General features: G+C 45.2%; 1 protein-coding gene across 4 annotated transcripts in view; it reads right to left on the bottom strand.

Annotated features, from left to right (window-relative positions):
• The window catches only part of il1rapl1a (interleukin 1 receptor accessory protein-like 1a), a 460,647-nt gene that overhangs the window by 389,061 nt on the left and 46,569 nt on the right, over positions 1-25,017 (bottom strand). For all 4 annotated transcript variants that reach the window (XM_031800049.1, XM_031800051.1, XM_031800050.1 and 1 more), the window contains exon 2: positions 6,425-6,526. In XM_031800049.1, the coding sequence (XP_031655909.1) occupies positions 6,425-6,506 (82 nt within the window). In that variant the 5' untranslated portion in view covers positions 6,507-6,526. The remainder of the gene's footprint in view (positions 1-6,424; positions 6,527-25,017) is intronic.

Here is a 25,017-nt window from a genome sequence, read left to right as displayed (position 1 = left end):
CATCTCCACAGAGGACCTCTGCGGCTCTGTCAGAGTGACCATTAGGTCATTGGTCACCTCCCTGACCAAGGCCCTTCTCCACAGAATGCTCAGTTTGGCCAGGCGGCCAGCTCTAGGAAGACTCTTTGTGGTTCCAAACTAAATCCAATTAAGAATGATGGAGGCTAATGTGTTCTTAGGGGACCTTAAATGCTGCAGACGTTTTTTGGTACCCTTCCCCAGATCTGTGCCTCGACACAATCCTGTCTTGGAGCTCTACGGATAATTCCTTCAACCTCATGGCTTGGTTTTTGCTCTGACATGCACTGTCAACTGTGGGACCTTATATAGACAGGTGGGTGCCTTTCCCAATCATGTACAATCAATTAAATTTACCACAGGTGGACACCAGTGAAGTTGTGGAAACATCTCAAGTATGATCAATGGAAACAGGATGCACCTAAACTTAATTTAGAGTCTGAATTTTGGCGTGGCAAAGGGTCCGAACACTGATAGGTATTTCTGTTTTCACTTTGTCATTATACGGTATTGTGTGCAGATTGATGAGGATTTTTTTTATTTATTCAATTTTAGAATAAGGCTGTAACAGCGCAAAATGTGGAAAAAGTCAAGGGGTCTGAATACTTTTCGAATGCACCGTACATTTGAAGTAAATATTCAGATATCTTTCATTTGTAGTTGAATATTTGAATGTATTTGGAAATACACCTGGAAAGTATTCAGTATTTACCATAATGAAATACATGTATTTGAACCCAGATCTGGTCATCCCCACCAGCCAGTCTGAAAGACAGACAACACTCACAGGACCATGGTTTGATGAGAGGAGGGAGAGGAGTGTAACGGCAGATTTAAGCACAGGAAGTTGCCGCAGGTCTCCTACCTGGCTTCGCCACGCTCCCTGTGTGGCGAAGCCAGGTACATTTCTGGGGCTGCCTCTCGGGCTTCCTTGCCAGCCGTGTTCCCTCGTATCGCTGGCTCCTCTCCGGCTGCCTCTACTCTCCTAGCTGCCTCTACCTGTTCCCATGGGAGGCGATCCCTTCCAGCCAGGATCTCCTCCCATGTGTAGCAACCCTTGACGTCCAAAACGTCCTCCCATGTCCAGGAGTCCTGACATCACTGCTGCTGCTGCCCGCTACCATGCCGCTTGGTGTTTTTGTGGTGGGTGTTTCTGTAACGGCAGTTTTCCTCTTCGTATGAAGAGGAGTAAGGATCGGCCCAAGATGTGGCGTGGTAAGTGTTCATGACGATTTTAATAAGAAAAGCACTGAACACTATGAAATACAAAAACAATAAACGAATATGTGAAATAACCGAAACAGTACCGTGTGGCGACAAACACTCACACGGAAACAAACACCCACAAACCAACAGTGAAACCCAGGCTACCTAAATATGGTTCTCAATCAGGGAGAATGATAAACAGCTGCCTCTGATTGAGATCCATATCAGGCCAAACACAGAAATAGAAAAAATATAGAAACACAAACATAGACTGCCCACCCCAACTCACGCCCTGACCATACTAAATAAAGACAAAACAAAGGAAATAAAGGTCAGAACGTGACAAGGAGAGAGAAAGAGAGGGAGAGGAAAGAGAGGGGGAGGAGAGTGAAAGAGAGGGAGAGGAAAGAGAAAGAGAGGGGAGGAGAGTGAAAGAGAGGGAGAGTAGAGAGATGGAGGAGAGAGAAAGAGAGAGGGAGACGAGAGAGAAAGAGAGGGAGAGGAGAAAGAAAGAGAGGGGGAGGAGAGTGAAAGACAGGGAGAGGAGAGAGAGAGAGGAGAGAGAGAGAGGAGAGAGAGAGAGGAGAGAGAAAGAGAGAGGGAGGAGAGAGAAAGAGAGGGAGAGGAGAGAGAAAGAGAGGGGGAGGAGAGTGAAAGAGAGGGAGAGGAGAGAGAGAGGAGAGAGAGAGAGAGAGAGAGAGAGAGAGAGAGAGAGAGAGAGGAGAGAGAAAGAGAGAGGGAGGAGAGTGAAAGAGAGGGGGAGGAGAGAGAGAGAGAGAGAGAGAGAGAGAGAGAGAGAGAGAGAGAGAGAGAGAGAGAGAGAGAGAGAGGAGAGAGAAAGAGAGGGGGAGGAGAGTGAAAGAGAGGGAGAGGAGAGAGAGAGGAGAGAGAGAGAGAGAGAGAGAGAGAGGAGAGAGAAAGAGAGGTAGAGGAGAGAAGAGAGAGAGAGAGAGGAGAGAGAGAGAGAGGGAGAGGAGAGAGAGAGGAGAGAGAGAGAGAGAGAGAGAGAGAGGAGAGAGAAAGAGAGGTAGAGGAGAGAGAGAGAGAGAGAGAGAGAGAGGAGAGAGAAAGAGAGGTAGAGGAGAGAGAGAGAGAGAGAGAGAGAGAGAGGAGAGAGAAAGAGAGTGAGATGAGAGAGAAAGTGAGGGGAATGAGAAGAGTATGACAAATGAAGCAGCAGGTTGATAAAAAGAAAGGGAGGGAGGTTATGTGTGTGTGTGTGTGTGTGTGTGTGTGTTTGAGAGTGTCATTGTGTGTGTGTGTGTGTGTGTGTGTGTGTGTGTGTGTGTGTGTGTGTGTTGTGTGTGTGTGTGTGTGTGTGTGTGTGTGTGTGTGTGTGTGTGTGTGTGTGTGTGTGTGTGTGTGTGTGTGTGTGTGTGTGTGTGTGTGTGTGTGTGTGTGTGTGTGTGTGTGTGTGTGTGTGTGTGCACATTTCCTCTTGGTCTATTCCATTGAGTTCCTGAGCAAGATGTATGAATCTGACCAGTTCCATTTGTCTTTTCGTGCCTACCTTCGTAGCTAAATGCACACAATAACCAAGTTGATATGAGTCTCCATCTTTAATGTGTGAGATGACAGAGAAGTATCCAAACTGCAGGGTGACACAACATGACTGTTGACTGGGGTAAATAATAAATAATAACGTAACGCTAATTTACAAAAGAATGTGTTTTCGATTCAAAAATAATTTTATTTTGGGCTACAATCTATGGTAACTTTGGTGATTTATACTTGAATAACTTTAAAAAATGTATTCATATAAAATATACATTTTTTCCCTTTTTACAATGAGTGTACAAAACATTAAGAACACCTTCCTAATATGGAGGTGCACCCCCTTTTGCCCTCAGAACAGCCTCAATTCGTCGGGGCATGGACTCTACAAGGTACAAGAGCATTCCACAGGGACGCTGGCACTCTCAAACACACAACACAGACACTCTCAAACACACAAACACAGACACTCTCAAACACAAAAACACAGACACTCTCAAACACACACACACACACACACACACACACACACACACACACACACACACACACACACACACACACACACACACACACACACACACACACACACACACACACACAATGACACTCTCAAACACACACACACACACAATGACACTCTCAAACACACACACACAATGACACTCTCAAACACACAAACACAGACACTCTCAAACCACAACACAAACACTCTCAAACCCACAACACAGACACTCTCAAACACACAAACACAGACACTCTCAAACACAAAAACACAGACACTCTCAAACACACAAACACAGACACTCTCAAACACACACACACACAATGACACTCTCAAACACACACACACAATGACACTCTCAAACACTCTCAAACACACACACACAGAGACACTNTTGTCTTTTCGTGCCTACCTTCGTAGCTAAATGCACCACAATAACCAAGTTGATATGAGTCTCCATCTTTAATGTGTGAGATGACAGAGAAGTATCCAAACTGCAGGGTGACACAACATGACTGTTGACTGGGTAAATAATAAATAATAACGTAACGCTAATTTACAAAAGAATGTGTTTTCGATTCAAAAATAATTTTATTTTGGGCTACAATCTATGGTAACTTTGGTGATTTATACTTGAATAACTTTAAAAAATGTATTCATATAAAATATACATTTTTTCCCTTTTTACAATGAGTGTACAAAACATTAAGAACACCTTCCTAATATGGAGGTGCACCCCCTTTTGCCCTCAGAACAGCCTCAATTCGTCGGGGCATGGACTCTACAAGGTACAAGAGCATTCCACAGGGACGCTGGCACTCTCAAACACACAAACACAGACACTCTCAAACACACAAACACAGACACTCTCAAACACAAAAACACAGACACTCTCAAACACACACACACACACACACACACACACACACACACACACACACACACACACACACACACACACACACACACACACACACACACACACACACACACACACACACAATGACACTCTCAAACACACACACACACACAATGACACTCTCAAACACACACACACAATGACACTCTCAAACACACAAACACAGACACTCTCAAACACACAAACACAAACACTCTCAAACACACAAACACAGACACTCTCAAACACACAAACACAGACACTCTCAAACACAAAAACACAGACACTCTCAAACACACAAACACAGACACTCTCAAACACACACACACACAATGACACTCTCAAACACACACACACAATGACACTCTCAAACACTCTCAAACACACACACACAGAGACACTATCAAACACACACACACACAGACACTCTCAAACACACACACACACAATGAAACTCTCAAACACACACACACACAGACACTCTCAAACACACACACACAATGACACTCTCAAACACACACACAATGACACTCTCAAACACACACACAATGACACTCTCAAACACACACACAATGACACTCTCAAACACACACACACAATGACACTCTCAAACACACACACACAATGACACTCTCAAACACACACACAATGACACTCTCAAACACACACACAATGACACTCTCAAACACACACACAATGACACTCTCAAACACACACACAATGACACTCTCAAACACACACACAATGACACTCTCAACACACACACACAATGACACTCTCAAACACACACACACACACACACACACAATGACACTCTCAAACACACACACACAGACACTCTCAAACACACACAATGACACTCTCAAACACACACACACAGACACTCTCAAACACACACAGACACTCTCAAACACACACAGACACTCTCAAACACACACAGACACTCTCAAACACACAAACACAGACACTCTCAAACACACAAACACAGACACTTTCAAACACACACACACAGACACTCTCAAACACACACACACACACAGACACTCTCAAACACACACACACACAATGAAACGCTCAAACACACACACACACAGACACTCTCAAACACACACACACAATGACACTCTCAAACACACACACACAACGACACTCTCAAACACACACCCAATGACACTCTCAAACACACACACAATGACACTCTCAAACACACACACACAATGACACTCTCAAACACACACACACAATGACACTCTCAAACACACACACACACAATGACACTCTCCAACACACACACAATGACACTCTCAAACACACACACAATGACACTCTCAAACACACACACACAATGACACTCTCAAACACACACACACACACACACATACACTCTCAAACACACACACACACAATGACACTCTCAAACACACACACACAGACACTCTCAAACACACACAATGACACTCTCAAACACACACAGACACGCTCAAACACACACAGACACTCTCAAACACACACAGACACGCTCAAACACACACACACAATGACACTCTCAAACACACACACACACAGACACTCTCAAACACACACAGACACTCTCAAACACACACACACAGACACTCTCAAACACACACAGACACTCTCAAACACACACAGACACTCTCAAACACACACACACAGACACTCTCAAACACACACAGACACGCTCAAACACACACACACAATGACACTCTCAAACACACACACACACACAGACACTCTCAAACACACACACAGACACTCTCAAACACACACACACACTGCAGTGTAGCCTATTTTAAACTTGTCTGACCAAAGCCGGTCAACTCAGTACTTTACCTGGTAATGAACAGATTCTAGTAGGAATCTCTGTCCAGATAACTGTAAGGATATGGGGGGGAACGGTAGCAAGGATATGGGGGGGGAACGGTAGCAAGGATATGGGGGGGAACGGTAGCAAGCTCTGAATGTGTCATCCTGTATATCATGTTTAAGATAGCAGGCAGGTAATCACGCTCGATCCATCCCCCAAAAATGTCAACTCCACACTTGAAAACCTCATCAGACATCTAGTGATTACGATTGACTCAGACAGAGAAATGGGGAAGAGGAATGCCCTAAGCAATTACTTCAGCTCCATGTCTTTTAATAAGGCCAGTGGAGATACACACACACACACAGGCCCGCACGCACGCACACACACACAGACGAACGCAACGCCCAATCTCCCAGCACAGGTGTGAGGAGCAACAGGAAACAGGATGTAGATAGAGGAAGTGTTACGTATATACCTGAGCCTCTCTTGGAGACCGTCTTCATGCTGCGTGACAGGGTGATGTACAGCAGAATCAGGAGAGGGATAGGAGTCCTCATCTTCCACCAGACCTAGCAGCCTGAGAGACAAAGAGAGAGAGGGAGAGTGAGAGAGAGTGTGAGAGGGGGGACAGTTACAGAGAATCAGATAGAGAGAGAGTTAGAGGGGGAGAGAGATGGTGAGATACAGAGAGAGAGGGGGGGAGTGAGAAAGAGTGAGATACCGAGACAGAGACAGAGAGAGAGAGAGAGAGAGAGAGAGAGAGAGAGGGAAAGAGAGAGAGAAATTGAGGGAGAGAGAAAAAGTCAGTTATCTTTCAATAGAGGATCACGTTTTCCCCACATCGAAGACAGCAGAGCCATCAGAGAAAAAATATGTATTTAACCCGCACCCCCCCCCCCCCCCCCCCCACACACACGCACACACACACACACTCCTGTCCTCACATTCCCCTAAGGGCATCTAATGGTGATTGCAATAGAGACAAGTTATCATAGCAGGAGCTATTTTAAGAGGTACCATTCTCTGGCAGAGATGCTGACAAATCAATAAAGAGATAATTACATGTGTAAAGAAAACCATTTTTATCCACTGGCTTCATTCAAAATGGAGGAGTGTGAAGGTTGGGATGTGGGGGATTTCAATTCACACACACTAACACACACTAACACTAACACACACTCACACTAACACACACACTCACATACTTACAATAACACTAACACACAACCAGTAACACCCACACAGTTACACTCTCACAATCACACTCACACTAACACTAACACACACACACTAACACCCACACACACACTAACACACACTAACACCAACACACACTCACACTAACACCTAAACACACACTAACACACACCCACCCACACACACCAACACACACTCACAAGAACACCCACGCACTCACACACACTAACACCTACACACTAACACACACTCACACTAACACCCACCCACACACACACTAACACCTACACACTAACACCAACACCAACACACACTAACACCCAAACACACACACACACGCACACTAACGCACACACACACACTAACACCCACACACACACACTAACACACACTAACACCCACACTTACATTAACACACACTCACACTAACACCCACACACTGACACAAACACCCACACACACACACTCACACTAACACACACTAACACCCAAACACTCACACCAACACACACTCACACTAACACCCACACACTCACACTAATGCCCCCACACTCACACTAACACACACACACTAACACCCACACACACTAACACCCACACACTAACACCAACACACACTCACACTAACAACAACACACACTCACACTAACATCCACACACTCACACACACTAACACACACACATACTAACACCAACACACACTCACACTAACAACAACACACACTCACACTAACACCCACACACTCACACACACACTAACACCCACACACTCACACTAACACAGATTAACACACACACACTCACACTAACACACACTAACACCAACACCCACACACTCATACTAACACCCACACACTCACACTAACACGCACTAACACACACTCACACCAACACCCACACACTCATACTAACACCCACACACTCACACTAACACACACACACTCACACTAACACACACTAACACCAACACACACTCACACTAACACCCACACACTCAAACTAACACCCACACACTCACACACACACTAACACCCACACACTCACACTAACACACACTAACACCAACACACACTCACACAAACACCAACACACTCACACACTAACTCCCACACACTCACACTAACACCCACACATTTACATCCACACACACTGACACCCACACACTAACACACACTCACACGAACACCCACACACTCAGACACCCATAAACTCTTGACGCTACACATCCCTTTAGATGGGATAATTGTCATCAACAACTGCTTAATTGCATAGCGCCACATTCAAATAATATTACTACAAATATTTATATTCATGAACTCACAAGTGCAATATAGCAAAACACAGCTTAGCCTTTGTTAATCCACTTGTCGTATCAGATTTTGAAAATATGCTTTACAGCGAAAGCAATCCAAGCGTTTGTGTAAGTTTATCGATCGCCCGACAAAACATTATGAACACCTAGCATCAAGTAGCTTGGTCACGAAAATCAGAAAAACAATCAAATTAATCGTTTACCTTTGATGATCTTCGAATGTTTTCACTCACGAGACTCCCAGTTACACAATAAATGTTCCTTTTGTTCCATAAAGATTGTTCCATGATTGTTTTTATATCCAAAATACCTCTGTTTGTTTGGCGCGTTATGTTCAGAAATCCACAGGAAAGAGCGGTCACGACAACGCAGACAAATAGTATGCGTAATGTCCACAGAAACATGTCAAAGGTTTTTTATAATCAATCCTCAGGTTGTTTTTAAAATATATTATCGATAATATATCAACTGCAACTGTCTTTTTCAGTAGGAGAGGGAAAGGCAATGGCTGCCCAAACTCTGTTGCGCCAAGCAAAACACTGCGGGCACCCGGCCATACAATGACGTGATGTTATCTTTCTCGCAAATTTTTCTAAATAAAAGCCTGAAACTATGTCTAAAGGCTGTTGACACCTTGAGGAAGCGATAGGAAAAGGAATCTGGTTGATATCCCTTTAAATGGAGCAAAGGCAGGCTATCGAACATGCCAAAGTTTTCAAAATAGAAGCCACTTCCTGGTTTGATTTTCCTCAGGGTTTCGCCTGCAATATCAGTTCTATTATACTCACAGACAATATTTTGACAGTTTTGGAAACTTTAGAGTGTTTTCTATCCTAATCTGTCAATTATATGCATATTCTACCATCTGGTCCTGAGAAATAGGCCGTTTACTTTGGGAACGTTATTTTTCCAAACATAAAAATAGTGCCCCCTAGCTTCAACACACACACACACACACACTAACACCAACACACTAACACCAACACTCACTCATACTAACACCCACACTCACATTAACACCCACACCCACACCACACACTCCCACTAACACACACTCACACTAACACACACACACTCACACTAATACACACTAACACCGACACACACACACTAACAAGCACACACTCACACCCACACACTCACACTAACACCAACACACTCACACTAACACCCACACACACACTAACAAGCACACACTCACACCCACACACTCACACTAACACCCACACACACCCACACGCTAACACTAACACACACTCACACTAACAGCCACACACTAAATGTACATATCTACCTCAAATACTCCAGTATACCTGCACATTGTCCATTTACCTTGTATATAGCTTCCTCTTGTAATTCTAATGTTTTTTTATTAGTTATACTTGTTTTCATATTGAATACTGCTGGGTAGGGCTTGTGCATGTGACAAACTAAAATCCTCAAAAGTTTCCACACACAAAATACTCAGAAATGCTCATTTTACGTAAACCTTCTCACAGACAATCACGTTGTTTGAAAATATCTCAGCCGTCTCTATGGACCTTGTAAATCATGTTAACAGATGAAGGCGGTAGGTTCATCTCATGGTGGTAAACAACATACTCTAAGATAGAGTAACCCACTCTAATGACTAGACTGTGATATGAATCTGTGTGTGTGTGTGTGTGTGTGTGTGTGTGTGTGTGTGTGTGTGTGTGTGTGTGTGTGTGTGTGTGTGTGTGTGTGTGTGTGTGTGTGTGTGTGTGTGTGTGTGTGTCTTTCTGTGTGTGTGTGTGTGTGTGACATTGAAGATTAATGGATTTCCTGGTGATTAACTGTAAGTGAATAGAACGAAGTGTGTTCAGTTTGGAGAACAGACATCAACACCATTTAGTCCACATTACCTGTCTCTGATGTGCTGTGACAGTACAACATATGCTGCAAGGTGTAATTTTATTGGGTAATCCTTTGTCCTTTCCACTGAAGTGCTTTTCGATTGGTCACTCTCTGTCCTCTGGTGTGCTGTTAGATTGGGCAGAAACATTACATGACCTAAAGTATGTGGACACCTGCTCATCGAACATCTCATTCCTGAATCATGGGCGTTAATATGGAGTTGGTCCCCCCTTTGCTGCTATAACAGCCTCCACTCTTCTGGGAAGGCTTTCCACTAGATGTTGGAACATTGTTGCAGGGACTTGCTTCCATTCAGCCACAAGAGCATTATTGAGGTCGGGGCACTGATGTTGGCGAATAGGCCTGGCTCACAGTCAGCGTTCCAATTTATCCCAAAGGTGTTTGATGGGGTTGAGGTCTGGGCTGTGTGCAGGCCAGTCAAGTTCTTCCACACCGATCCCGGCAAACCATTTCTGTATGGACCTTGCTTTCTGCACGGGGCATTGTCAAGCTGAAACAGGAAAGGGCCTTCCCCAAACTATTGCCACAAAGTTGGAAGCACAGAATCATCTACAAAGTAATGGTATGCTGTGGCGTTAAGATTTCCCTTCACTGGAACTAAGGGGCCTAGCCAGAACCATGAAAAACAGCCCCAGACCATTATTCCTCCTCCACCAAACTTTACAGTTGGCACTATGCATTGAGGCAGGTAGCTTTCTCCTGGCATCCTGCCAAACCCAGATTCGTCCATCAGACTGCCAGATGGTGAAGCGCGATTCATCACTCCAGAGAACGCGTGTGTGTATGTGTCTATATGAATCGAAAGTTAGATGGAAAAGACACAATATTTCCACACTGTATTAGCTGGAGCCATAATGATGACAACTAGAATTCAGTGCTCTTTTGCATGAGGAGATGATGGTCTTCAATCCCTACTAATATATCCACCATTTCATTATTTTATTCACAAGCACCAAACAATCAAAACAAAGCTCTTGAAGAACCCTGCAAATGGAAAGGCCTGCAGATACAAATACAGTAGAGTGAGAGGGCTGGATTCAGTTGAAGTGTTTCTATTGAGATTTGAAAGGCACACAATTCCGTTGTGGCTACCGTAGGAACAAGGGGGTCAGAGGTGACAGCGATCATAGACTGAGAGGAGATGAGCTGAGATGAGATGAGATGAGAGGAGGAGAGAAACAACAAACGGCCTTGGGAAGACTGGAGGCAGTTCAAAATCAAATCAAATTTTATTGGTCACATACACATATTTAGCAGATGTTATTGCAGGTGTAGCTGCCAGCCACCATGTTGGCCAGTGGTCTCTATGCTGCTCCTGCCTGTCCCCATGTTGGCCAGTGGTCTCTATGCTGCTCCTGCCTGTCCCCATGTTGGCCAGTGGTCTCTATGCTGCTCCTGCCTGTCCCCATGTTGGCCAGTGGTATCTATGCTGCTCCTGCCTGTCCCCATGTTGGCCAGTGGTCTCTATGCTGCTCCTGCCTGTCCCCATGTTGGCCAGTGGTCTCTATGCTGCTCCTGCCTGTCCCCATGTTGGCCAGTGGTCTCTATGCTGCTCCTGCCTGTCCCCATGTTGGCCAGTGGTATCTATGCTGCTCCTGCCTGTCCCCATGTTGGCCAGTGGTCTCTATGTGGCTCCTGCCTGTCCCCATGTTGGCCAGATTGGCTGACTGTCTCCTGAGTGTCAAACTCTTCCCTGATACAGTCTTCTCCCCACAACAATGGCATGGCGCTCTTGAAGACCCAACCATGTCAAGCCTTCAAAGGCCCAGTGGGACCAGGGCATTGTGACCCCCACCCCCTCACCTGTCCTCTCTCTCCATCCCCCATCTACTACTTTAGTATTATCTGCTGAAAGGTACAGACACACAAACAAACACACAGACCAGACCACTAACTCCTCAACCAGGGATATAATGGGGGTCAAAACATTAGAGCACTTCTGTGAAGTCTATGCCTCTGTGGATGCAGTGAAGAGTTGCCAACACAAACACATGCCAACTTCTCTTGAAGACACAAGTGACTGTTTCCATCATACTCCCTAATATGGTGCCTGTCGTAGACCAGGGAAAAACACCCCACCATCACTTTGAGATTTCTGCAAGTTCCATTCATTTTCATAAAACTTCTCAAAATTCACGTCAAAAGTCCTGTCATCATTTCAAGGATATCGGGGTTATATCCACAGGTATATTCTGAATTACCATATCCAAAGTCATGTTTGTAGTCGCTTCATTTCACCCAGTAGGAAAAAGGCTTGATTTCCCCAAACTGAAGAAGAAGAATGCGTCAGGCTAGTCTCATTTGAATATGCCAGACTGAGTTCCTAAGTTCAGTTGTTTCCAGGGCAACACAGGTAATCAGGAGGGAGAGGTAATAAGGTGAGGTTGAGTGGCATCGCTAAGCTAGCGTAACTTTAAGTGACTATCTCTCCCAGGAATACACATTGGGAAATGTTTCATCAGTAATAATATCCAACAAACCTAAATTAAACCTTTTCATCCGTCTATGTTTTCATAGATTTTTGATTATAGAAGTTCTTAAGCAATTTGGCACTGTGAACAGTTAGAGGGACACTAGGGCTGGGGAAAGTAGAGCACAAGACTATGGAACACACACACACTCAGTAATACAGAGAAATGACCAGTTAGAGGGACACTAGGGCTGGGGAAAGTAGAGCACAAGACTATGGAACACACACACTCAGTAATACAGAGAAATGACCAGTTAGAGGGACACTAAGGGCTGGGGAAAGTAGAGCACAAGACTATGGAACACACACACTCAGTAATACAGAGAAATGACCAGTTAGAGGGACACTAAGGGCTGGGGAAAGTAGAGCACAAGACTATGGAACACACACACTCAGTAATACAGAGAAATGACCAGTTAGAGGGACACTAAGGGCTGGGGAAAGTAGAGCACAAGACTATGGAACACACACACTCAGTAATACAGAGAAATGACCAGTTAGAGGGACACTAAGGGCTGGGGAAAGTAGAGCACAAGACTATGGAACACACACACTCAGTAATACAGAGAAATGACCAGTTAGAGGGACACTAAGGGCTGGGGAAAGTAGAGCACAAGACTATGGAACACACACACACTCAGTAATACAGAGAAATGACCAGTTAGAGGGACACTAAGGGCTGGGGAAAGTAGAGCACAAGACTATGGAACACACACACTCAGTAATACAGAGAAATGACCAGTTAGAGGGACACTAGGGCTGGGGAAAGTAGAGCACAAGACTATGGAACACACACACTCAGTAATACAGAGAAATGACCAGTTAGAGGGACACTAGGGCTGGGGAAAGTAGAGCACAAGACTATGGAACACACACACACACTCAGTAATACAGAGAAATGAACAGTTAGAGGGACACTAAGGGCTGGGGAAAGTAGAGCACAAGACTATGGAACACACACACACTCAGTAATACAGAGAAATGACCAGTTAGAGGGACACTAAGGGCTGGGGAAAGTAGAGCACAAGACTATGGAACACACACACTCAGTAATACAGAGAAATGACCAGTTAGAGGGACACTAGGGCTGGGGAAAGTAGAGCACAAGACTATGGAACACACACACTCAGTAATACAGAGAAATGACCAGTTAGAGGGACACTAGGGCTGGGGAAAGTAGAGCACAAGACTATGGAACACACACACTCAGTAATACAGAGAAATGACCAGTTAGAGGGACACTAAGGGCTGGGGAAAGTAGAGCACAAGACTATGGAACACACACACACTCAGTAATACAGAGAAATGACCAGTTAGAGGGACACTAAGGGCTGGGGAAAGTAGAGCACAAGACTATGGAACACACACACTCAGTAATACAGAGAAATGACCAGTTAGAGGGACACTAAGGGCTGGGGAAAGTAGAGCACAAGACTATGGAACACACACACACTCAGTAATACAGAGAAATGACCAGTTAGAGGGACACTAAGGGCTGGGGAAAGTAGAGCACAAGACTATGGAACACACACACACTCAGTAATACAGAGAAATGACCAGTTAGAGGGACACTAGGGCTGGGGAAAGTAGAGCACAAGACTATGGAACACACACACTCAGTAATACAGAGAAATGACCAGTTAGAGGGACACTAAGGGCTGGGGAAAGTAGAGCACAAGACTATGGAACACACACACACTCAGTAATACAGAGAAATGACCAGTTAGAGGGACACTAGGGCTGGGGAAAGTAGAGCACAAGACTATGGAACACACACACTCAGTAATACAGAGAAATGACCAGTTAGAGGGACACTAAGGGCTGGGGAAAGTAGAGCACAAGACTATGGAACACACACACTCAGTAATACAGAGAAATGACCAGTTAGAGGGACACTAAGGGCTGGGGAAAGTAGAGCACAAGACTATGGAACACACACACTCAGTAATACAGAGAAATGACCAGTTAGAGGGACACTAAGGGCTGGGGAAAGTAGAGCACAAGACTATGGAACACACACACTCAGTAATACAGAGAAATGACCAGTTAGAGGGACACTAAGGGCTGGGGAAAGTAGAGCACAAGACTATGGAACACACACACTCAGTAATACAGAGAAATGACCAGTTAGAGGGACACTAAGGGCTGGGGAAAGTAGAGCACAAGACTATGGAACACACACACACTCAGTAATACAGAGAAATGACCAGTTAGAGGGACACTAAGGGCTGGGGAAAGTAGAGCACAAGACTATGGAACACACACACTCAGTAATACAGAGAAATGACCAGTTAGAGGGACACTAAGGGCTGGGGAAAGTAGAGCACAAGACTATGGAACACACACACTCAGTAATACAGAGAAATGACCAGTTAGAGGGACACTAGGGCTGGGGAAAGTAGAGCACAAGACTATGGAACACACACACACTCAGTAATACAGAGAAATGACCAGTTAGAGGGACACTAAGGGCTGGGGAAAGTAGAGCACAAGACTATGGAACACACACACACTCAGTAATACAGAGAAATGACCAGTTAGAGGGACACTAAGGGCTGGGGAAAGTAGAGCACAAGACTATGGAACACACACACTCAGTAATACAGAGAAATGACCAGTTAGAGGGACACTAGGGCTGGGGAAAGTAGAGCACAAGACTATGGAACACACACACTCAGTAATACAGAGAAATGACCAGTTAGAGGGACACTAAGGGCTGGGGAAAGTAGAGCACAAGACTATGGAACACACACACTCAGTAATACAGAGAAATGACCAGTTAGAGGGACACTAAGGGCTGGGGAAAGTAGAGCACAAGACTATGGAACACACACACACTCAGTAATACAGAGAAATGACCAGTTAGAGGGACACTAAGGGCTGGGGAAAGTAGAGCACAAGACTATGGAACACACACACTCAGTAATACAGAGAAATGACCAGTTAGAGGGACACTAGGGCTGGGGAAAGTAGAGCACAAGACTATGGAACACACACACTCAGTAATACAGAGAAATGAACAGTTAGAGGGACACTAGGGCTGGGGAAAGTAGAGCACAAGACTATGGAACACACACACTCAGTAATACAGAGAAATGACCAGTTAGAGGGACACTAGGGCTGGGGAAAGTAGAGCACAAGACTATGGAACACACACACTCAGTAATACAGAGAAATGACCAGTTAGAGGGACACTAAGGGCTGGGGAAAGTAGAGCACAAGACTATGGAACACACACACTCAGTAATACAGAGAAATGACCAGTTAGAGGGACACTAGGGCTGGGGAAAGTAGAGCACAAGACTATGGAACACACACACTCAGTAATACAGAGAAATGAACAGTTAGAGGGACACTAGGGCTGGGGAAAGTAGAGCACAAGACTATGGAACACACACACTCAGTAATACAGAGAAATGACCAGTTAGAGGGACACTAAGGGCTGGGGAAAGTAGAGCACAAGACTATGGAACACACACACACTCAGTAATACAGAGAAATGACCAGTTAGAGGGACACTAGGGCTGGGGAAAGTAGAGCACAAGACTATGGAACACACACACACTCAGTAATACAGAGAAATGACCAGTTAGAGGGACACTAAGGGCTGGGGAAAGTAGAGCACAAGACTATGGAACACACACACTCAGTAATACAGAGAAATGACCAGTTAGAGGGACACTAAGGGCTGGGGAAAGTAGAGCACAAGACTATGGAACACACACACACTCAGTAATACAGAGAAATGACCAGTTAGAGGGACACTAGGGCTGGGGAAAGTAGAGCACAAGACTATGGAACACACACACTCAGTAATACAGAGAAATGACCAGTTAGAGGGACATTAGGGCTGGGGAAAGTAGAGCACAAGACTATGGAACACACACACTCAGTAATACAGAGAAATGACCAGTTAGAGGGACACTAGGGCTGGGGAAAGTAGAGCACAAGACTATGGAACACACACACTCAGTAATACAGAGAAATGACCAGTTAGAGGGACACTAAGGGCTGGGGAAAGTAGAGCACAAGACTATGGAACACACACACACTCAGTAATACAGAGAAATGAACAGTTAGAGGGACACTAGGGCTGGGGAAAGTAGAGCACAAGACTATGGAACACACACACACTCAGTAATACAGAGAAATGACCAGTTAGAGGGACACTAGGGCTGGGGAAAGTAGAGCACAAGACTATGGAACACACACACACTCAGTAATACAGAGAAATGACCAGTTAGAGGGACACTAGGGCTGGGGAAAGTAGAGCACAAGACTATGGAACACACACACACTCAGTAATACAGAGAAATGACCAGTTAGAGGGACACTAAGGGCTGGGGAAAGTAGAGCACAAGACTATGGAACACACACACTCAGTAATACAGAGAAATGACCAGTTAGAGGGACACTAGGGCTGGGGAAAGTAGAGCACAAGACTATGGAACACACACACTCAGTAATACAGAGAAATGACCAGTTAGAGGGACACTAGGGCTGGGGAAAGTAGAGCACAAGACTATGGAACACACACACACTCAGTAATACAGAGAAATGAACAGTTAGAGGGACACTAGGGCTGGGGAAAGTAGAGCACAAGACTATGGAACACACACACACTCAGTAATACAGAGAAATGACCAGTTAGAGGGACACTAGGGCTGGGGAAAGTAGAGCACAAGACTATGGAACACACACACACTCAGTAATACAGAGAAATGACCAGTTAGAGGGACACTAAGGGCTGGGGAAAGTAGAGCACAAGACTATGGAACACACACACTCAGTAATACAGAGAAATGACCAGTTAGAGGGACACTAGGGCTGGGGAAAGTAGAGCACAAGACTATGGAACACACACACTCAGTAATACAGAGAAATGACCAGTTAGAGGGACACTAGGGCTGGGGAAAGTAGAGCACAAGACTATGGAACACACACACACTCAGTAATACAGAGAAATGAACAGTTAGAGGGACACTAGGGCTGGGGAAAGTAGAGCACAAGACTATGGAACACACACACACTCAGTAATACAGAGAAATGACCAGTTAGAGGGACACTAGGGCTGGGGAAAGTAGAGCACAAGACTATGGAACACACACACTCAGTAATACAGAGAAATGAACAGTTAGAGGGACACTAGGGCTGGGGAAAGTAGAGCACAAGACTATGGAACACACACACTCAGTAATACAGAGAAATGACCATCTGATAGGAGTAGTGATGGTATGGATCTGGCCCATGTGGATCTCCTTCCACCACGCTGGCCAACAGTATAACCTGACCAGCATCCACACACGCCAGCCAAACTCATTTCCTCCGAGGTGTGTGTGAGAGTGTACACACAGCGTCATGGTGGGATATCCACGTTTCAGGGGCGATTGACACCACCGCCGGCACATTCACACTCATCACATTCGCTGCTGCTACTGTCTATTACAGTTCCTTCAGAAAGTATTCAAACCCCTTGACTTATTCTACAGGTTGTTGTGTGACAGGCTGAATTCAACATGGATTCAATCGATTTTTCTCTCACCCCTCTATACACAATACTCCATAATGACAAAGTGAAAACATGTTTCTTTTTACATTTTTGCACATTTATTGAATACTCAGTTAAATAAGTATTCACACACTTAAGTCAATACATGTTAGAATCACCTTTGGCAGTGATTACAGCTGTGAAGCTTTCTGGGTAATTCCCACGGGGAACCAGTATACAGAAGTACGATCATGTATTCACTCACTACTGTAAGTCATTCTGGATAAGAGTGTCTGCTAAATGACTAAAATATACACATTTAAAATGTAATGCAGCCACCACCGTGCTTGAAAATATGAAGAGCGGTACTCGGTGTTGTGCTGGATTTGCAGGAAATAAATATTTATATTGAGGACATGACGATCATTTCATTGCCACATTTTTTGCAGTGTTACTATACTACCTTATTGCAAACAGGATACATGTTTTGGAATGTTTTTATTCTGTCCAGGCTTCCTTCTTTTCACTCTGACATTTAGGTTAGTATTGTGGAGTAACAATGTTGTTGATCCATCCTAAGTTTTCTCCTATCACATCCATTAAACTCTGTAACTGTTTTAAAATCTCCATTGGCCTCATGGTAAAATCCCTGAGCGGTTTTCTTCCTCTCCGTCAACTAAGTTAGGAAGGACGCCTGTGTCTTTGCAGTAACTGGGTGTATTGATACATCATTACACAGACACATGTATACACACACACACACACACACGATAACATACGCACTATACATACACATGGATTTAGTAATATAGATATGTGGTAGTGGTGGAGTAGGGGCCTAAGGGCACACAGTGTGTTGTGAAAACTGTGAATGTATTAAAATTGTATAAACGGCCAAATTTTGCTGGATCCCAGAAAGAGTAACTGCTGCTTTGGCAGCAGCTAATGGGTATCAATAATAAATACAAATAACAAAAGTGTAATTAATAACTTTGCCATGCTGAAAGGGATATCCAATGTCTGCTTTGTTTTATTTTGACCCATCTACCAATAGGTGCTCTTCTTTGTGAAGCATTGGAAAACCTCCCTGGTCTTTGTGGTTGAATCTGTGAAATTCACTGCACGACTGAGAGACTTTACAGATCATTGTATGTGTCGGGTACCGCTTGCCTTCTGTCTATAAGTGGAAAATGAGGGTTACGGCCCAGCGTTGGGCTACGACGTCCTGAAAGAAGGGCGATGGAGTTGACTGTCTGCTGCCATTGTTGTAGGAATGTATGTCCCTGGACAGCTGTTTCTCCCTCCCTGCTCCCTTCCTTACTGTTCAGCAAATTCAATTATCGTCTCACCCTATGTGTCCCGCTGTGTGTGTGTGAACGCGTGAGTATGCATTTGTAAGTCTGTGTGTGTGTGTGTGTGTGTGTGTGTGTGTGTGTGTGTGTGTGTGTGTGTGTGTGTGTGTGTGTGTGTGTGTGTGTGTGTGTGTGTGTGTGTGTGTGTGTGTGTGTGTGTGTACATGTGGTGTGTCATAGGCTATGCACATATTCCCATATCAACATAGTAATAACATTTTCTGAATGACACTAAAAACACATCCTCCGTCACGGCACCGATATCCACGAGTGGTGGTTAACATGTGAGCATTTCACTTTAACCCTGCAGGGGTTCCAGTTGTAGTAAAGCATTATAATAATATACACTGCTCAAAACAATTAAGGGAACACTAAAATATCACCTCCTAGATCTGAATGAATGAAATATTCTTATTAAATACTTTTTTCTCTACATAGTTGAATGTGCTGACAACAAAATCACACAAAAATGATCAATACAAATCAAATGTATCAACCCATGGAGGTCTGGATTTGGAGTCACACTCAAAATTAAAGTGGAAAACCACACTACAGGCTGATCCAACTTTGATGTAATGTCCTTAAAACAAGTCAAAATGAGGCTCAGTAGTGTTTGTGGCCTCCACGTGCCTGTATGACCTCCCTACAACGCCTGGGCATGCTCCTGATGAGGTGGCGGATGGTCTCCTGAGGGATCTCCTCCCAGACCTGGACTAAAGCATCCGACCAACTCCTGGACAGTCTGTGGTGCAACGTGGCGTTGGTGGATGGAGCGAGACATGATGTCCCGGATGTGCTCAATTGGATTCAGGTCTGGGGAACGGGCGGACCAGTCCATAGCATCAATGCCTTCCTCTTGCAGGAACTGCTGACACACTCCAGCCACATGAGGTCTAGCATTGTCTTGCATTAGGAGGAACCCAGGGCCAACCGCACCAGCATATGGTCTCACAAGGGGTCTGAGGATCTCCTCTCGGTACCTAATGGCAGTCAGGCTACCTCTGGCGAGCACATGGAGTGCTGTGTGGCCCCCCAAAGAAATGCCACCCCACACCATGACTGACCCACCGCCAAACCGGTCATGCTGGAGGATGTTGCAGGCAGCAGAACGTTCTCCACGGCATCTCCAGACTCTGTCACGTCTGTGCTCAGTGTGAACCTGCTTTCATCTGTGAAGAGCACAAGGCGCCCGTGGCGAATTTGCCAATCTTGGTGTTCTCTGGCAAATGCCAAACGTCCTGCACGGTGTTGGGCTGTAAGCACAACCCCCACCTGTGGACGTCGGGCCCTCATACCACCCTCATGGAGTCTGTTTCTGACCGTTTGAGCAGACACATGCACATTTGTGGCCTGCTGGAGGTAATTTTGCAGGGCTCTGGCAGTGCTCCTCCTGCTCCTCCTTGCACAAAGGCGGAGGTAGCGGTCCTGCTGCTGGGTTGTTGCCCTCCTACGGCCTCCTCCACGTCTCCTGATGTACTGGCCTGTCTCCTGGTAGCGCCTCCATGCTCTGAACACTACGCTGACAGACACAGCAAACCTTCTTGCTACAGCTCGCATTGATGTCCCATCCTGGATGAGCTGCACTACCTGAGCCGCTTGTGTGGGTTGTAGACTCCGTCTCATGCTACCACTAGAGTGAAAGCACCGCCAGCATTCAAAAGTGACCAAAACATCAGCCAGGAAGCATAGGAACTGAGAAGTGGTCTGTGGTCACCACCTGCAGAACCACTCCTTTATTGGGGGTGTCTTGCTAATTGCCTATAATTTCCACCTGTTGTCTATTCCATTTGCACAACAGCATGTGAAATTTATTGTCAATCAGTGTTGCTTCCTAAGTGGACAGTTTGATTTCACAGAAGTGTGATTGACTTGGAGTTCCATTGTGTTGTTTAAGTTCAGGAATGGCAAGGATATTTATATATATATATATATTTACACATTCAGAAAGCACATCCTTGTCATTCCTGAACTAACACTTGACTTTTCCCCTTACTAGCACTGACATTGCTGATGTTCTGTAAGTGGCTTTGGATAAGAGAGTCTGCTAAATGACTAACATGTAAATGTCAATGCAGCAGCTCTGCTATCTGCCGCTATGCCATCTTTAAGGCATCTTTAAAACAGATGAGGAAACACTCAGCCGCCGCCATTTTGGCATAGTATGCTGTGGATGATTGATTGTGTGATTTAAGGATTTAATCCAATTTAAAGACGGCATGCTCGCCGCTCTGAGGTAAAAGACAATCTACTGAGCATTTACTGTAAGAGGAGAGGGAGAGGGAGGGGGAGAGGGAGAGGGAGGGGAGGGGAGAGGGAGAGGGAGGGGAGAGGGAGAGGGAGGGGGAGGGGTAGAGGGAGGGGGAGGGGAGAGGGAGAGGGAGGGAAAGGGAGAGGGAGAGGGAGAGGGAGAGGGAGAGGGAGAGGGAGAGGGAGAGAGATAGAGGGGGAGGGGAGAGGTAGAGGGAGGGGAAAGGGGAAAGGTAGATGTAGATGGAGAGGTAGATGGAGGGGAGAGGGAAATGTAGAGGGAGAGGTAGAATGAGGGGGAAAGGGAGAGGGAGAGAGAATGAGGGGGAAAGGGAGAGGGAGAGGGGGAGAGGTAGAGGGAGGGGTAAGGTAGATGGAGATGGAGAGGTAGAGGGAGGGGAGAGGGAAATGTAGAGGGAGAGGTAGAATGAGGGGGAAAGGGAGAGGGAGAGGTAGAATGAGGGAGAGGGAGGGAGAGGGAGAGGGGGAGGGGGAGAGGTAGAGGGAGGGGAAAAGGGAAAGGTAGATGTAGATGGAGAGGTAGAGGGAGGGGAGAGGGAAATGTAGAGGGAGAGGTAGAATGAGGAGGAAAGGGAGAGGGAGAGGTAGAATGAGGGGGAAAGGGAGAGGGATAATGAGTGGTAAAGGGAGATGTAGAGGTAGAGGGAGAGGGTGGTGGAGTGGTAGAGGGAGAGGGAGAGGGAGAGGGAGAGGGAGAGGGAGAGGGAGAAAGAGAGGTAGAGGGAGAGGAAAGGGAAAAGGTAGATGTAGATGGAGGGGGAGAGGTAGAAGGAAAGGGAGAGGGAAAGGTAGAGGGAGAGGTAGAATGAGGAGGAAAGGGAGAGGTAGAATGAGTGGTAAAGGGAAAGGGAGATGTAGAGGTAGAGGGAGAGGGTGGTGGAGTGGTAGAGGAAGGGGTAGAGGTAGAGGGATGGGAGAGGAAGAGGGAGGTGGAGATTGAGAAGGACAGGAGAGAGAGGGAGAGGGCAAGGGAGAGGAAGATGTAGCCGGGAGAGGTAGAGGAAGGGGGAAAAGGAGAGGTAGAGGAAGGGGGAAAGGGAGAGGTAGAGGAAGGGGGAAAGGGAGAGGAAGAAGGAGAGAGAGAGGGAGAGAGGAAGAGGGAAAGGCAGAGGTAGAGGAAGGAGGAAGAGAGGAAAAAGGAGAGAGAGAGGGAGAGGCAGAGGGAAGCCAAACCTAGGGTATGGCAGAGTGGGGTTTGGGGGACGGGGGGGTATTTTCGGAAGTTGACGCTCATTTACTGCATTTCTTCAAAATTTCAAAACTCAAAAATTATATTAAATGATATTAAATGATTTTAAATTATATAAAATACTATTTGAAGAACAGCAAAAACAAACACAAATAACCCCAGCCTTTAATTATCAATATCAGGTTTTGAGGTCTGTGGAGCAGCATATATGTCAACCACTACTCAACCTCATCATAAAATATTTCATTTACATGTGTAAAGGCACATACAGTACAACGTGAAATAGTGGCATAATACAAGCTATCAAGTCACAACAAAGACTACTTCATTAGTGTTGTCACCAGTATCTCAATACTCGGGAAGTATCGTGGCAAGGAAAGAAAACATGAAACATGTTTCATTTCTTGAGAAAAACAGTCCTAATGTAAGATAGGCTAATATTCCTAATGTGATGAGTAGATTGCATAGTTATATTTAGGCTAAAAATACATCTCAAACAGACCGTTCTGAACGATGCATACCTGAGTGACAGAGTAGCGCTAATCAGAGACGATTCTTCTCCTTCTTTGCATGGGAATAAAGGGGCCTTTTATAAACACATTTCACTCAATTCTACTACACTTTATATGACTGGAGACATAAGCAACATATTTTTAATACGACACAAATTAAACACAACATGTAATGTGAAGGTACAAAAAGTAGTAGAAAAAGCTCATTTCTCTCAAATGTTGTGCACCAAGTTGTTTCCATTCCTATTAGTGAGAGATAATCCATCCACCTGACAGGTGGGGCATATCCCGAGTGGCGCAGCGGTATAAGGCCCTGCAGCGGTATAAGGCCCAAACCCCTGGTTCGATTCCAGGCTGTATCAAACCCGGCCGTGACTGGGAGTCCCATAGGGCGGTGCACGATTGGCCCAGCGTCATCCGGTTTAGGGTTTGGCTGGGGTAGGCCGTCATTGTAAATATGAATTTGTTCTTACCTGACTTGCCTAGTTAAATAAAATATCAAGATGCTGACTAAACAGCATGGTCTTTATACAGGTGCACCTTGTGCTGGGGACAATAAAAGGTCACTCTAAAATGTGCAGTTTTGTCACACAATGCCACAGATGTCTAAAGTTTTGAGGGAGCGTGCAATTGGCATGCTGACTGCAGGAATGTGCACCAGAACTGTTGCCAGAGAATTTTATGTTAATTTCTCTACCATATGCCGCCTCCAACATCGTTTTAGAGAATTTAGCAGTACGTCTAATTGGTCTCACAACCGCCGGTCAGGTGGATGTTTTATCTTGGCAGGAGAAAGGAGAAATGGAGAAATGCTCAGGGATGTAATCAAATTTGTGCACAAAATTTGAGAAAAATTATATTTTTGTGCGTATAGAACATTTCTGGGATTTTCTATTTCAGCTCATGAAACATGGGACAAATACTTTACATGTTGCGTATATTTTTTTGTGTAGCAGCTTACTCTAGTGACACACAAACAGATCAATGAAAACTATATTGTCTTGAATACAACCATCTAATCTAGGCCTAGGAAAGAGGGAGACACAAACTGTACAATATGACGTCCATCTGCAGGAGGACATTATTGTCTTGGTACTTGGTACTGAGCCAATGATAAAGACAGTGATATGGAAGGGGGTATCGATAATGCTGATGCCCCCCGAGGTGCCAATAAGATAGGCTACTGTCGCTTAACTGGGAGCACTGGTGTAGGACATACCTCCGCAGCCAACGCGAGGTGGGGGGGCCCATGGATTTTGGGGAGGTCAGGGTCCCCAGATAGCATATGAACAAGCCATGAAACTCTGTCAGATTTCTGTCTGATGTCAACTCTGAGTGCTGAAAGATCTGATCGAAATGTCATGTTTTTATTGGGTATTTTCAT

This window comes from Oncorhynchus kisutch, linkage group LG2 (genome assembly GCF_002021735.2).
Source record: "Oncorhynchus kisutch isolate 150728-3 linkage group LG2, Okis_V2, whole genome shotgun sequence".
NCBI lineage: Eukaryota > Metazoa > Chordata > Actinopteri > Salmoniformes > Salmonidae > Oncorhynchus > Oncorhynchus kisutch.
This window is presented reverse-complemented; position numbering and strand designations above follow the sequence as displayed.